This window comes from Protobothrops mucrosquamatus, unplaced genomic scaffold (assembly GCF_001527695.2).
Source record: "Protobothrops mucrosquamatus isolate PMUCROS unplaced genomic scaffold, P.Mucros_1.0 scaffold2540, whole genome shotgun sequence".
Taxonomy (NCBI): Eukaryota; Metazoa; Chordata; class Lepidosauria; order Squamata; family Viperidae; genus Protobothrops; species Protobothrops mucrosquamatus.
In genome coordinates, this window is record NW_015388601.1 from 241,648 (window position 1) to 253,424 (window position 11,777).

The 11,777-nt window shown below is 54.4% G+C and overlaps 1 protein-coding gene across 1 annotated transcript in view; it reads left to right on the top strand.

Annotated features, from left to right (window-relative positions):
* Positions 1-3,062: 3,062 nt before the first annotated feature.
* The window catches only part of LOC107295863, a 12,803-nt gene continuing 4,088 nt past the window's right edge, over positions 3,063-11,777 (top strand). The window contains exon 1 of the mRNA XM_015825197.2: positions 3,063-3,177. Coding sequence (XP_015680683.1) covers positions 3,063-3,177 — 115 coding nt within the window. The remainder of the gene's footprint in view (positions 3,178-11,777) is intronic.

Sequence of the window (11,777 nt, forward strand, 5' to 3'; positions counted from 1 at the left end):
CCTCGTCCCAGCCCAGAAGCCCCACCGAGGGAGCAGGAAACAGCACAGTAACTCCTATTAAGTCTTTCAGGGCCTGCTCTCCTTGCCCCACAGGTCTCAGGGCAGCAGGCCTCTGAATGAAGACCCAGGAGAAGAACGGCCAAAGGGCCCCAAAGGGAAGCCCTCGGCTGTCCAGCCAGATCAGGGTGGGGGGGAGCTGCTTCGCCCCCGCCTCTTGGCGTATGGCAGCTTGGCAGGATAGGGTGGGTGCCAGCTGATTGACAGTTAAGGTTATTATCTGTTTTTATTTATTATTTATGTATTTAACAGACTTATATGGCCACTCATCTAGTGAAACATAACTCTGTGCAGCTCAAACAGCCATAAAAATAAAAAATCTGGTCCCTGACCAGCACCCTTATTGCCAAAAGGTGGCCCTTAATACAAGCTCTGGAGTCTCCGTCTTCCTCCAGCAGCCCTCCGGGCATCCCTCAGGCCACTTCCGCTCCTGGAGCTGGCTCAGAACCCGGGGTCCACCTAGCCAGGTGCAACCTCAGCCAAGGCTGTGGCCCCTCGCTCCTTCCAAGCAGCAACTGAGGCTGCTTCCACTGAGCTGTGCCCAGAGCTGCTAGCCCAGCTCCCTCTGGAACGCCACCGGGGTCCGTCCTTCCTTCCTTTTCCTTCCTTCCTTCCTTCCCTCCCTCCCCCCCTCCCTCCAGGGCACATAACCAGCCTGGGAACCCCAACACTCTCCAGGGAGCTCTTCCAGCTGCCCCCTCCCTAACGGGGGATGAGGAGCTGCAAGAGGGAGGCCGGCCTCGGACTCAGCCACTTCTCTGAGCTCACCCCCACATCCGGTCAGGCTCAACTCATCTTCCGCCAGCGTCACTCGAGGTGTCTCTGCACCCACTTCACCCCCCGGAATATCAACACCCACCCACCCACCCACCCAGGAGCAGCAAACGAGGGAGAGCTCACAGCATCAACATTATTCTTAAAAAATGAACATTCAATAAAACCCGTCATAAAAACACCCACAAAAATGAACTCCCCGGCAGTCAGGAAGTGGCGAAATCAGCCAAGCAAACCCTCCGGTGTGACTCCCAGCCACCCCCTGTTCAGGTCCACCAGCTTTGCTCCCTCCCTCCCTCCCTCTGAAGGTGCCACGTGCAGGAGGCAGGAGGCGGCCACGGCTGCCCGGGCCTGCTTCAGCTGAGAGCCACGTGCCTTTGGGGCCTCTGATCGGCCTCACAAATCTCTCATGCCCCAAGACTAGAATTTGGGCCTGAAGCCACCAAGGACTCAGCTTGCCCAACCCAATGAGCCAATGACCGACATCTCAGGAGAACGCCGACTGCGGGCGAGATGCCCCTTGGCCCTCCGACCGAAGCGCCCCTGCCTTCCCACCCGCCCACCCGCCCCAGAGAGCAGAGGGCTCCCCCACTGACAGATGACCGGATGGGCACAGCTGCGAATGGAGCCGGCGGCTTCCCTGCTGCAGCAGAGGCTTCCAGGCAGAGGAACCCAAGAGAGGCTCAAGGGCAACCCGTGCGGAAGCGCAGATAAATGAAGGGACCAAAGCCAAAAGACCCAGCGCCCAAACTGAGGGAGAAAAGCCCAAATCTGCCTGGCAAAGAAGCTGCCTGGGCAGCCGAGGATCGGAGGAGGAGGCGGAGGGCTGCCAGGTGCCTGGATGATCTTCCGACTTGATTCCTCTGCAAGGAACAGCAGCTGCCCCAGAACCACCGTCTGCCCCTCCTTTCCCAAAGCGGCTACTTCAGACCTCTCAGCCCCAGTGGGGGCCCAGGAGGGTCTGCCCGTGTGGGGCATCCAGGCCAGAGGAAAGGAAACCCCCCCCCCTCTCCCAGCCCCACCCTGGGCCTTCTCCTGAGTCACTCCCAGCCAGCCGAGGGAACGTTCAGCCTGGGGAGTGGCCCTCCAGGCCCCGATCCTTCCCCTGTGCAGAGTCAGGGCGTCCGTCTCCAGCCAGCCAGGCATCCTCAGCCTGAGCTAACTGAAGGACGACTGGGCCGGTCGATCAAGATTTTAAGTGACTGTTTTATTTTCTACTGTAACAGAACAAAGAACCAAAAGCAAAGCATGAATGAAGGTATGAATCTGGGGCAAGCAAGCAAGCAGGCAGGCAGTGTTGGCACAAGCCAGGCTGAGTGGCGTTTCCTTCCCTTTGCTCATAACCCCTGGCCGGTCCTCACCCGTCCTCCCTGCTCCATGCAGCACTGGTCACTCCCAGAGGGAAATGTGGCTGGGTCAGAAAGGCGGGATGTAAATTGTGGAAATAAATCAAACCACTCAGGCTCACCTCCTCCCGAGGACATACACCAATTCTGCAACGGACTATCAACAACCAGGAAGGGAAAATCTCAGTTACGGTGCTAGCCAGGCCAGGCCAGGCCGTAAAGTCCGGTCGCTCTCTCCTGGGAAGGCCCAAACAAAGAAGCTACGGCTACTGGCTACTACCTGGGCTGACCTCCCCAAATCCAAATGCAAGGCAACCCCCCAAATGCTGTTCACCGTCCTGTGTCTAGTCCCACAACCTCCCGGCATTCTGAGAGAAATCAAAAGGAAAACTGCCACGAAACTGGGTAGGCGCCACTCTTTCCCCTTTGCCCACCGGCCCTCTCTCTCTGGGGGCGCCAGGCCTGAAGGCTCCACCCGTCCAGCTGTTCTGGAAAGGCACCTGGAGCTCCAGAAGGTTTCCTCATCCTGCATCAAACGGTTGGCAGGTCCCAGCTCGGAACTGGCCCAGGGATGGGGTCCTGGGGTCCTTTCCCAACCTATCCGGTGAGGCTGCCCAGGAGTGATCCCGGGGGGGGAAACCTCTCTCCACCCCCACCACCCCCCAGCTGAGGCCGCTGGGGCACAGCAGCCTTCCCACCTGGGCAACGGCTAAGGGAAGCCACGGCCGGCCGAGGGAAGCGGGCTGCATTTTGCATTCGAATGGGCGGACAGCTTCCTCCTCCGGCCTCAATTAATCAGGCAGGGTCGCTGCAGGAGAGCTGAGCAAGGATCGGGTGGCTGCCCGAGTAGCGGAGGCAAGGAAGGCGCAGCTGGAAAGCCTGGGAATGTCGCTCTCCGTCTTCGAGCCGCTTGCGCTTCCAGGCTTTGCGAAAGCGAAGGAAGAGGAGGCTGCTCCCAAGTCCCCAGAGCCCAAAGCACGTTGCCACAGGCCCTCTGGAGGTGGGTGGGGGACGGAATCGGAACGAAACGGCAAAACCCCCCAAGAGGAAGGTCCACGGAGGGTGCAGGGGACACCCGGACCACAGCGGGGTGGCAGTCTGGGGTTTTGGGGACCGTCCACGGCTCCCCTCGGTTTCGGTGGCCAAGAAGGGGCAAGGAGCCAAGAAGGGGAAGGGAGAAGCACCGTGCCCAGGTGCCCAACTGGCTGCCAAGAAAGCCAGAGGCAAGTCCCAACTGCAGAGGCTTCCCCGGCAGAGAGGACCATCGGCCCACGTCCCTCCTCCTCTGGATGCACAAAGCATGGCGAGGGGGGCACCTTTCCCCTCGTTCTCTCTCTCTCCCCCCCCCATCCACCCAGCTGCTGGCCTCCCTCCCCTGCCTGGAGAGCCACGCAGACCCTGCAGCAGACCCTGCAGGTCGCCCGGTCCTGCCCCCCCCCCGTTGCCACTCACCTGGCCATAGGGGTGTCGCTTGAGCTGGGCCATGCTGAGGCTCTTCCCTGCCAATCTTGCTCTGGGAGGGCAGGCTCAGCTCCTAGCAGGACCCCCCCTTTATGCCAGGGAGGAAGCGAGCATCCCTCCCGGGGAGGCCGAGGGAGGCGGAAGAGGCCTTTTTGTGGGAGAGGCCCCCGAGCCCCCCACACACAATCCTGCCCAGCTGATGGAGACTCACTCTGCGCTAGTGCTGCTCCAGACTCTTGTCACAGGGACTGCCAGCCCACTGGGTCCTAATGCTAGCTTGTTCTGCCCCGAGACCCACAAAGGCAACGCGGGCAGAGACCCAGACGGCCCCCAGCTCTGCGACTGACCCAAACAGCCGCCCAGGGCAGGACCTGGCAGCCCCAGCTCAGCTGCAGGAGGCCCCATTCAGGCCAGGAAGCTTCCAGAGAACCACCAGGAGGACAAAAGCATCATGCCCAGCTCTAGGCCTCTGGGCTCCACTCTTCCCAGGAACAACACACACACACACACACACAGCCTCCCTTTTGACCAGCCGGGCATTCGTCGACACCCCCCCTGAACTGTTCTCCCCTGGGTTCTCGTGGAGATCAAAAGGGAATGTCGAATGGATTCCTACCCCTGCAGCCGTGGAGCCTCTGGCTGGAGCTGTGGGGGACGACAGGCGGACCTCCAGGCCCCTCTGGGAAGCCACCCCCAGGACTCGGCTCTCTCGAGGGACACCCAGGGAGGTCCACGGTGAGCAGGTTCCACCGGGCCTCACTCCGGCTCACCCAGATGCTTCTTAGGCTCTCTCCGGGAGGAGAGAGCCTTGAAGACTCTGGGATCAACAAGATCACGCTCCCTCTGCCTCTGTTATACGAGAATCAATCCATGATCATGACTATTAATGACTCCATACAAAACTAGGCTGAATTCGGATTAAAACGAGGGCATAATCTGTCTTCTCCCAAATGCCTGCACTGCACGCCACTTTCTCAAGAACCCTGTCCAAAAAGGAGTTCTGAGGACAGGCCATTGGGCAAAATCCTCTGGGCCATTTCATCAGGCAAGGAAGGCCCACCGACCATTCCTTGGGCCCTCCTGGCCGGCCTCCAGACGGGCAGGGGTCCGGAGACCACCCTGAAGGCTCAACAACCGTAAGCCAAGAGCCGCTCCGTTCATTGGAACAGACGCTCTGCATGGCCCCCACGGAAGGCATCGTTCACCCCAGCAAAAGGCTACGTGATTTCTATCCTGAAAGCGCTCCAGAAACCCTCCGCGCAGATCGCCAAGCCGGCTGCAAGGGGCCCTCGATGCAAAGTATGCAACTGAAAATGCAATGACAGGGGGGGCCCACAAAGCAAGCTCCCCTTGCTGCCTCTGGGGCCAGACAGCAAAACTTGAGTCTATCGACCGATGGGAGCCTGCCTTGGTCCGCATCGCCACGCTCCACACGACAGGCTTTCACCACATGTAGCAGAACTGCGTCTTTAAAGAAGAAAGGAGGCAGAAATTGGTAACAGCAAAAAGGCAAAGTTTGGCAAAGCTTAGCACAATCGATACGGCTGAACAGAGAAAAACTGCAAGATTTTGGTCCTAGTTAATGCAACCATTTTGGCAAGGTAAAAAAAAACAAAGTCTTGCACAGGAAAGGAGGCAATTAGGAAACTCGGACACATCCCCTGACCGAGGACGGAGGTCTCCTGCCTCTCCCTTGGCCCAGGGCTACGAAAGAGCCCCGAGCAAAGCCGGGCTCTTAAGGGAGGCAGGCCCAGAGTCTCTCTGGGAGGACACCTTGCGGGGGTGTGTGTGTGTGTGTCTGGAGCGACAACCGCAGCAAAAGACACAGCTAAGCTCTACAGAGACGTGTGACACGAGAGTCACGGGATCCCCCCACCTGAGCCCTAATCCCACCGCATGAGTGTCCCCCGACCGCAACGGCAGACGGACTCGGCTAACGTTCGGATCTAACTGACCAAGTTTCAGTGATGCAATTTTGGGCCATGCTCACCTTATCAGAAAAGGTCTGGAAAAAATCAGCCCACACCTCTGCCTGGTGATATTACTGCCCTGGGTGGCCTCCCAAGGAATTAGGAGTTTCAGCTCCAGCCTTCCCCCCAATTTGTTCACATCTGTACTAGGTAAGCGGGGGGGGGGGGAATAATTGGGCATGACTAGGTAGGTGCATTTCTAGGTGAGATGCGCGGGAAACAAATCTAATAAATAAAATTTAAATAAGGTGCCCTTGAACCTCTCCAGCATTTCGTCCTTCAGTCCAAGGACAAAACATCTGCCTTTCATGCCAAGAAAACTGGGGGGGGGGAGAGGACTTTCATGGCAGCCTCATGCGAGAAAAGCCGGAGCCTCAAAGCAAAATGGCTTCATCAGCAATAACAGCATCTCTGGTGAAATTGGCTGACTTTGGGAGGCTGCTTTTTCTTCCTTTTATATCTTTCTATTTTAACACATGTTATTCAGAGACTTTTTACAACTGAGCAGCGTATAAATTGCAGAAATAAATATTATGGAAGACTCCTTCCAAAAGCTAGATTAGCTTTGACATTATTATCCTTCTGGAAGCTTTTTTAAAAAAAAATTGGAGAGAATATTGCTTACGCATTGATACTCCTCTAAGTTATTTTCATTTTTGTAATTGACATACTGCTTTTAATTATCATTATGCATCACTGAGAATTGTTTGACTGTGGCAGTTTAGAAAATTAGTATATGAATGACCCACCTCCACCACGCTCCTAAATCAAGAGAGGTCGAGATGAAAGAATCTCCCGTCCCCTGCAGAGTCCGTTACAGACCCTGGAGCGTATATAACTCCTCTGTCTGTGCCTTCTGAGAAATGACTTGGCTTCCATTCACAGGCCTTTTTCCCCCTTTTATTGGGAGAAACTTTATTTTCAGAATTCTGACCTTGCAGGGTGGGGGGGGGAGGGAGGGAATAGACCAACTGTAACTGGGACTGAATAATTTTGCACCACGGTACCCAGAAGCCATGAAACCTTCAGGGCTAAAACCTTTCTGGATTCGGTTAAGTCTTCTTCCTCTCTGAACAGCCGGCTACTCCAAGAGACAGCTACGGTTTTATGTGTTCTCTTTGCCTTGGCACAACGACAGTATCCATCTAAACTAGGGTTAGGCCACCTCGGCCCTTTTATGACTGGTGGACTTCAACTCCCAGAATTCCTGAGCCAGCCATGCTGAGGGGAAAGGGAGAGGTTTCCATGCTGAGCCAGGCTGGCTCAGGAATTCTGGGAGTTGAAGTCCACCAGTCATAAAAGAGCCAAGGTTGCCTACCCCTGCTCTAAACTAATAAAGTCTACATTAATTAACATTAATTATGCTTTCATATGCTCCTCTAACTGAGGGGTCTTCAAACTTGGCTCTTTTATGACTCGTGGACTTCAACTCCCAGAATTCCTGAGCCAGCCATGCTGAGGGGAAAGGGAGAGGTTTCCAAGCTGAGCCATGCTGGCTCAGGAATTCTGGGAGTTGAAGTCCACGAGTCATAGAAGAGCCAAGGTTGCCTATCCCTGGTCTAACCCAAAGGTGATCCACAACAGGAGGAGGAAGGAAGCACCATTGAATCAGGGTATCAATAGATCAAATTCAGAAAGTATTTAAGAAAGAGCATTTGGCTGTGCAGAAGGAGAGGCCTGGCAGCTCCTCTGTCCCTGGCCCTGGCTGGGTCCAGCCCGCCATCAGAGCCCCCCCTCCCTCCAGTGCATCTCAGAGAGGCAGACCCCCAGGAAAGGGCAGGGGAGCGGAAGACTACCTTGCCTGGGTTTTCCAGACGGTGGAGACAATAAAGTTTCCCCCAGGCATCTCTCTGGTCTACAGACGCTGAGAGGCTTTGCTTGGCTCCCACGGGAAAGAGGGCCCTGCAGAGCGAAAGCTGCGAGCACGCAGGGATGACGGGCCAGCGAGCAGACGGGCTCTTCGCAACGTCTTTGGGCAAGTGAGACAAGCTGTGTTTGTGGACTGAGGTCGCTCACAAATGCTACGGACAAGACTACGGTCTGAAGCAGGCTGAGAGCTCTAAAGAAGAAACAGCCTCCTTGCTCAACCCCCAGATGGCCCCTTCAGAGGGTCTATCTATTTCATTTTCTAATCACTTCTGGAAAGAATTGTTGGTTGCTTTTCAGCCATTAGGAACCTTTGGGTCAACCAGTTGGACAGCACTGGGGAAGCTTCCTTCAATCCCTACCGGAAGTAAGTTTTAAGTGCTTAGGAAAAAAAATTGAGGGAACAGCAAAAGGGTGATTAAAACTTTTGATTTTGGGAAGTTACAAACAGACTAAAGGTCCAAATAAATTTGAAACGTTGGCGGTGTGCATAGCTCTCGGGCCCCTCGGGAGGGCCTGTGTTACATGGCTGTTCCGCACGCTGCGCCGGTTGCCAGTTTGCTTCCAGGTGCGAATCACGGGGTGAGTTGCCACCTTTAAAGCCCTTCGTGGCAGGGGAGACCTGCGCCCACCCCCCAGCCGAGCTTCCGTCAGGGCCTGAAGGCCTGGGCCTGCCAGCTGGCCTGGGAACCCAACGGGGGGGGGGGTGCCCCATTCTAGGGGCGGCTACTGGATTAAGAAAAGCCCCCACCTCTCCAGGTGTGCCTTGCGTTCCCCTCCTCCACCTCTCTGAACTGCACCTACTTTAGGGCTGTTATTTATTGTTTCATCATTTTCACATCTACCAGTTTGAATGCTTGCAGGCCGCCCAGAGTTACCTCCAGGTGAGGTGAGTGGCATACATAAAAATACATACATAAAGAGTTTGAAATTATAAAGAAGCCTTCCTGTGGGAAAATGTTTTTGTTTTGAATTTAAAAGAATAATAAAGAGTTTTAAAAATGGACACTAGAGGGAACCAGAGGGAAGTACGGTAAATATTACAATTAAAGGAGAAGAACACATAATTCCCACTTACAGAAGATGTAAAATTTTCTAACACTGGATGTACGGAAGGATATTTTTTGAACAAACAGTAGACTCAGGAGTTAATCTTAATAGTGTCAACAGAGACATCTGCACAGAGATTGTTTCTAAAAGATGTTATGGAAGAGAAACAAGTTTTACCTAAGAAGACTGAGTTTACAAATGACCGTCTACAAGAATCGCACGGAAAAAGGTGCCCAAAGAAAGGGGCTGAAACTGTCTTTAGAAGCTCTTTGCTCACCTGGGACAGGTGTGGGAGCCACATCCAGCCATTCAACTCCCCCTGAAGGGGATTCTCCTTAACAGCTTTCCTAAAATTGGTGCTGAAAAGCTTTTATATATTAATTCCTTCAATTCCTGCTGGGGAAAGCCCATTTGTCATCCAGGATTTTACTAGCTACCGATTCATCAGTCCTCCCGAGGGCCCTTCTGTTGCCCCCCCCAAGTGCCCCCAAACTCCAGGTGCAGCCAGCGGCTGGTTCACCTTCCAGCCAGGCCATCCCCCAAAGGGAAACTGGAGCCCACCAGGCATTAGGACCCTGAAGGCGTTACAGCATGGGTATCTGCGCACTGGCAGACGCCACCATTTCCCAATTTCGGGAGCGGGCGAGCCCCCTTCTCCGGAGAGGGGAGCAGGGCGGCTGCAGCAGCAGCAGCAGCAAGGGGGCCTGGCGCAGGGGCTGGGCGGTGCCCTTCGCCCATTTTTCGGCCTTGTTTTTTCAGCAACAGCCGGAGCAGCTGAGAGGAGACCAAGAGAGGGAGGATGCTCTCCGCTGAAGGGTAACCATAGCAACGCGGAGAGCGCCGAGGAGGATGCTGGCTGATAACCAGGTGAGCTGCTTTTGGTGCAGGGTGGTCCCCTCCAGGTGGGTCAGCCCAGCTCCATCCCTGGGGGAGGGTGTCTGTCTGGGGCCTCCTCGGTGGTTTTTCCTTCATTTCACCTTCACGAGAGGCACCCCCAGAAACCCCCCAACCTCCTCCCGCCCTTCATCTGTTCTCCATCTGCCCTGCCTTTCTCTCACTGCGGGACCCTTAACCGAAGAGCAGCGCAGCAGGGCTTGAGGCGCCCAAAGGGAAGGGCCTCTCTGCTCCGTCCCCTTCGGCCCCAGCTGCCTCCGACTAGGCACCCCGCTCCCCGGAGCCACTATGGCTACTTGAGAGGCTGGAAGCCACCAAGCCTGCCTGCCTGCAGGTAGGGGCAGATGGGGGAAGGCCACTGGCCACCACAAGGCTGCAAGATGGCCTGGGCCAATTCAGGAGCAGGGCTGCCTTGTCCGGATCAGGCTGCTAGCGGAGCTTTCTGGATTAATTACTGCTCTCCTTTTGACCGGATATGCTAAAGAGAAAAAGGCCACAGCAGGGCCTCCAAAGAGCTCTCGGTGCTGCTCCCAGCTATAACCCCGTCAAGGGGAGACAGGTCTCCTCTGGACCACAAGGAGCCCTGACCGGCTCGCTCAGGGAGATCTCCATTTGAAAGGCAAGGGCTGAAAGGGGTGCCCCAGAGTCCTCTCTACTGCCCATCAACGCCTACAGCACAGTTCAGGACCGATCGTGTAGGAATTCACAGCCGTGACTAAACAAGAGGTACCTTAACACGACCAGAGCTAAGATAAATGCTAGGGTAACACTGTCTTCAAATCCCACTTGGAATTTAACTCTCCGTTTTTATTTATACGTGGAAGGTTGGGGTTTCTGGTGCATTAAAAATCAAGATACAAACAGAGCAATCACCAACCAGACTTGGGGGAGGGGTGGTGGCATGGAAGCCCTTTTGTCTTTCCCAGGAAACCAGTGCAGAATTCTGGGAGTTGAAGTCCACAAGTCATCAAAGGGCCAAGTTTGAAGAGCCCTGGCTTAGACAAACTAGTTCTTCCTATTTACTCTTGTGAGCTGCCAGATAGCAAGTTTTCTGCTCCAACTCCAGCTGGATAATGACTTCCCTCGTTTGACTTATTTCCCTCGTTATTTTTACAAATAACTGAAGGTGGTGAACAAATCCAACACACCTCCCCCCTCCTAGTTTCCTCACAACCACCAGCCTATGAAGTGGATGTGAGGGGCGGAGAGAGACTTGGTTTCATGGCCAAGGCAGAACTTGAACTCATCACACTCACAGTCAGGCCTGGTGCCTTAACCATTATACCAAACTAGCTCTTAGCAGGTGTCAACAGCCTGCTAGATCCTTCCTCCTCGTTAACGTGTAACCTTCCCTTGCTGGTGCCTAAAGTAATCAACTCCAGGAGTGGAGGGGGGGACAGAGAGAGAGAAAAGAGAGAGAGAAAAGAGAGAGGGTGTGTGGGGTTATAAAGCTTCCCCAATGAAAGTAACCCCTTCCTGAGTCTAACTTTGGAAACCATTCCCAGTACTCAGATTCACTGTGGCAGACTGGGGAAAGACGCCCTAAGAAATTAACAGGGAAAATGTTAATAAACACGATCCAGTTTATTTGGTCCTGGCGCCATTTTCAAGGTATCAGTCCTGCAAATTCTAAATTATCCAGCAACACAAGAATGTCTGAAAATCTTGTAAAATGCAACGTCACGTGACTGTGTCAACAGTTCCAACACTTCTAGTCGCTTTTGTTAGCCCAGCCCTGTCTCACTGTTAGGTGTGACATCACGCAATCAGCATTTGTGACCTCCTCCCGTCTTTCCCTTTGACTCTGGCTTGTTGGAAGCGAGCAGTGAAGTTTGCCAATGGCACAGGACGACGCTGTGGGCGTTGCAGTTGTGTGATTGCATGGGGATGCTGTCACGGCTGCAACTTCCAGGCTAGAGACTTGTTCGGTGACACCATAACGTTGAATGTCGCTGAACAGTCGTTACCCGAGGAGTTCCTGTATTATAATGTGAGAGCCTGAAGCTTCCCTTTGACTGATCAGAGCCCATCTCCAGAGCACTCAGGATCTGACATAATTATTAATACTTCATTAACTTTACATGCCCCCCCCCCGACTCCCAGCAACTCTGACCTAAACTTATAATCCCGCCAGCCTGCCCAGTTCAGCAGAGAAGGTGGCATCCCAGCCTCTCGTCAGCCTCTTCCACCCTCCAAGTGAGCTAAAAGAGCACATCAACCTCCAGGCAGATCAACTGGGGGGAGGAAATAAATGCTCCGCTCTATTATTATTACTACGTCCTCCATAAACCCCATTTGGATGGCCAAGCCCAGTTCAGGCTCTCACAGGGCCAAAAGGACGGAGACCAAGTGGAGCAAG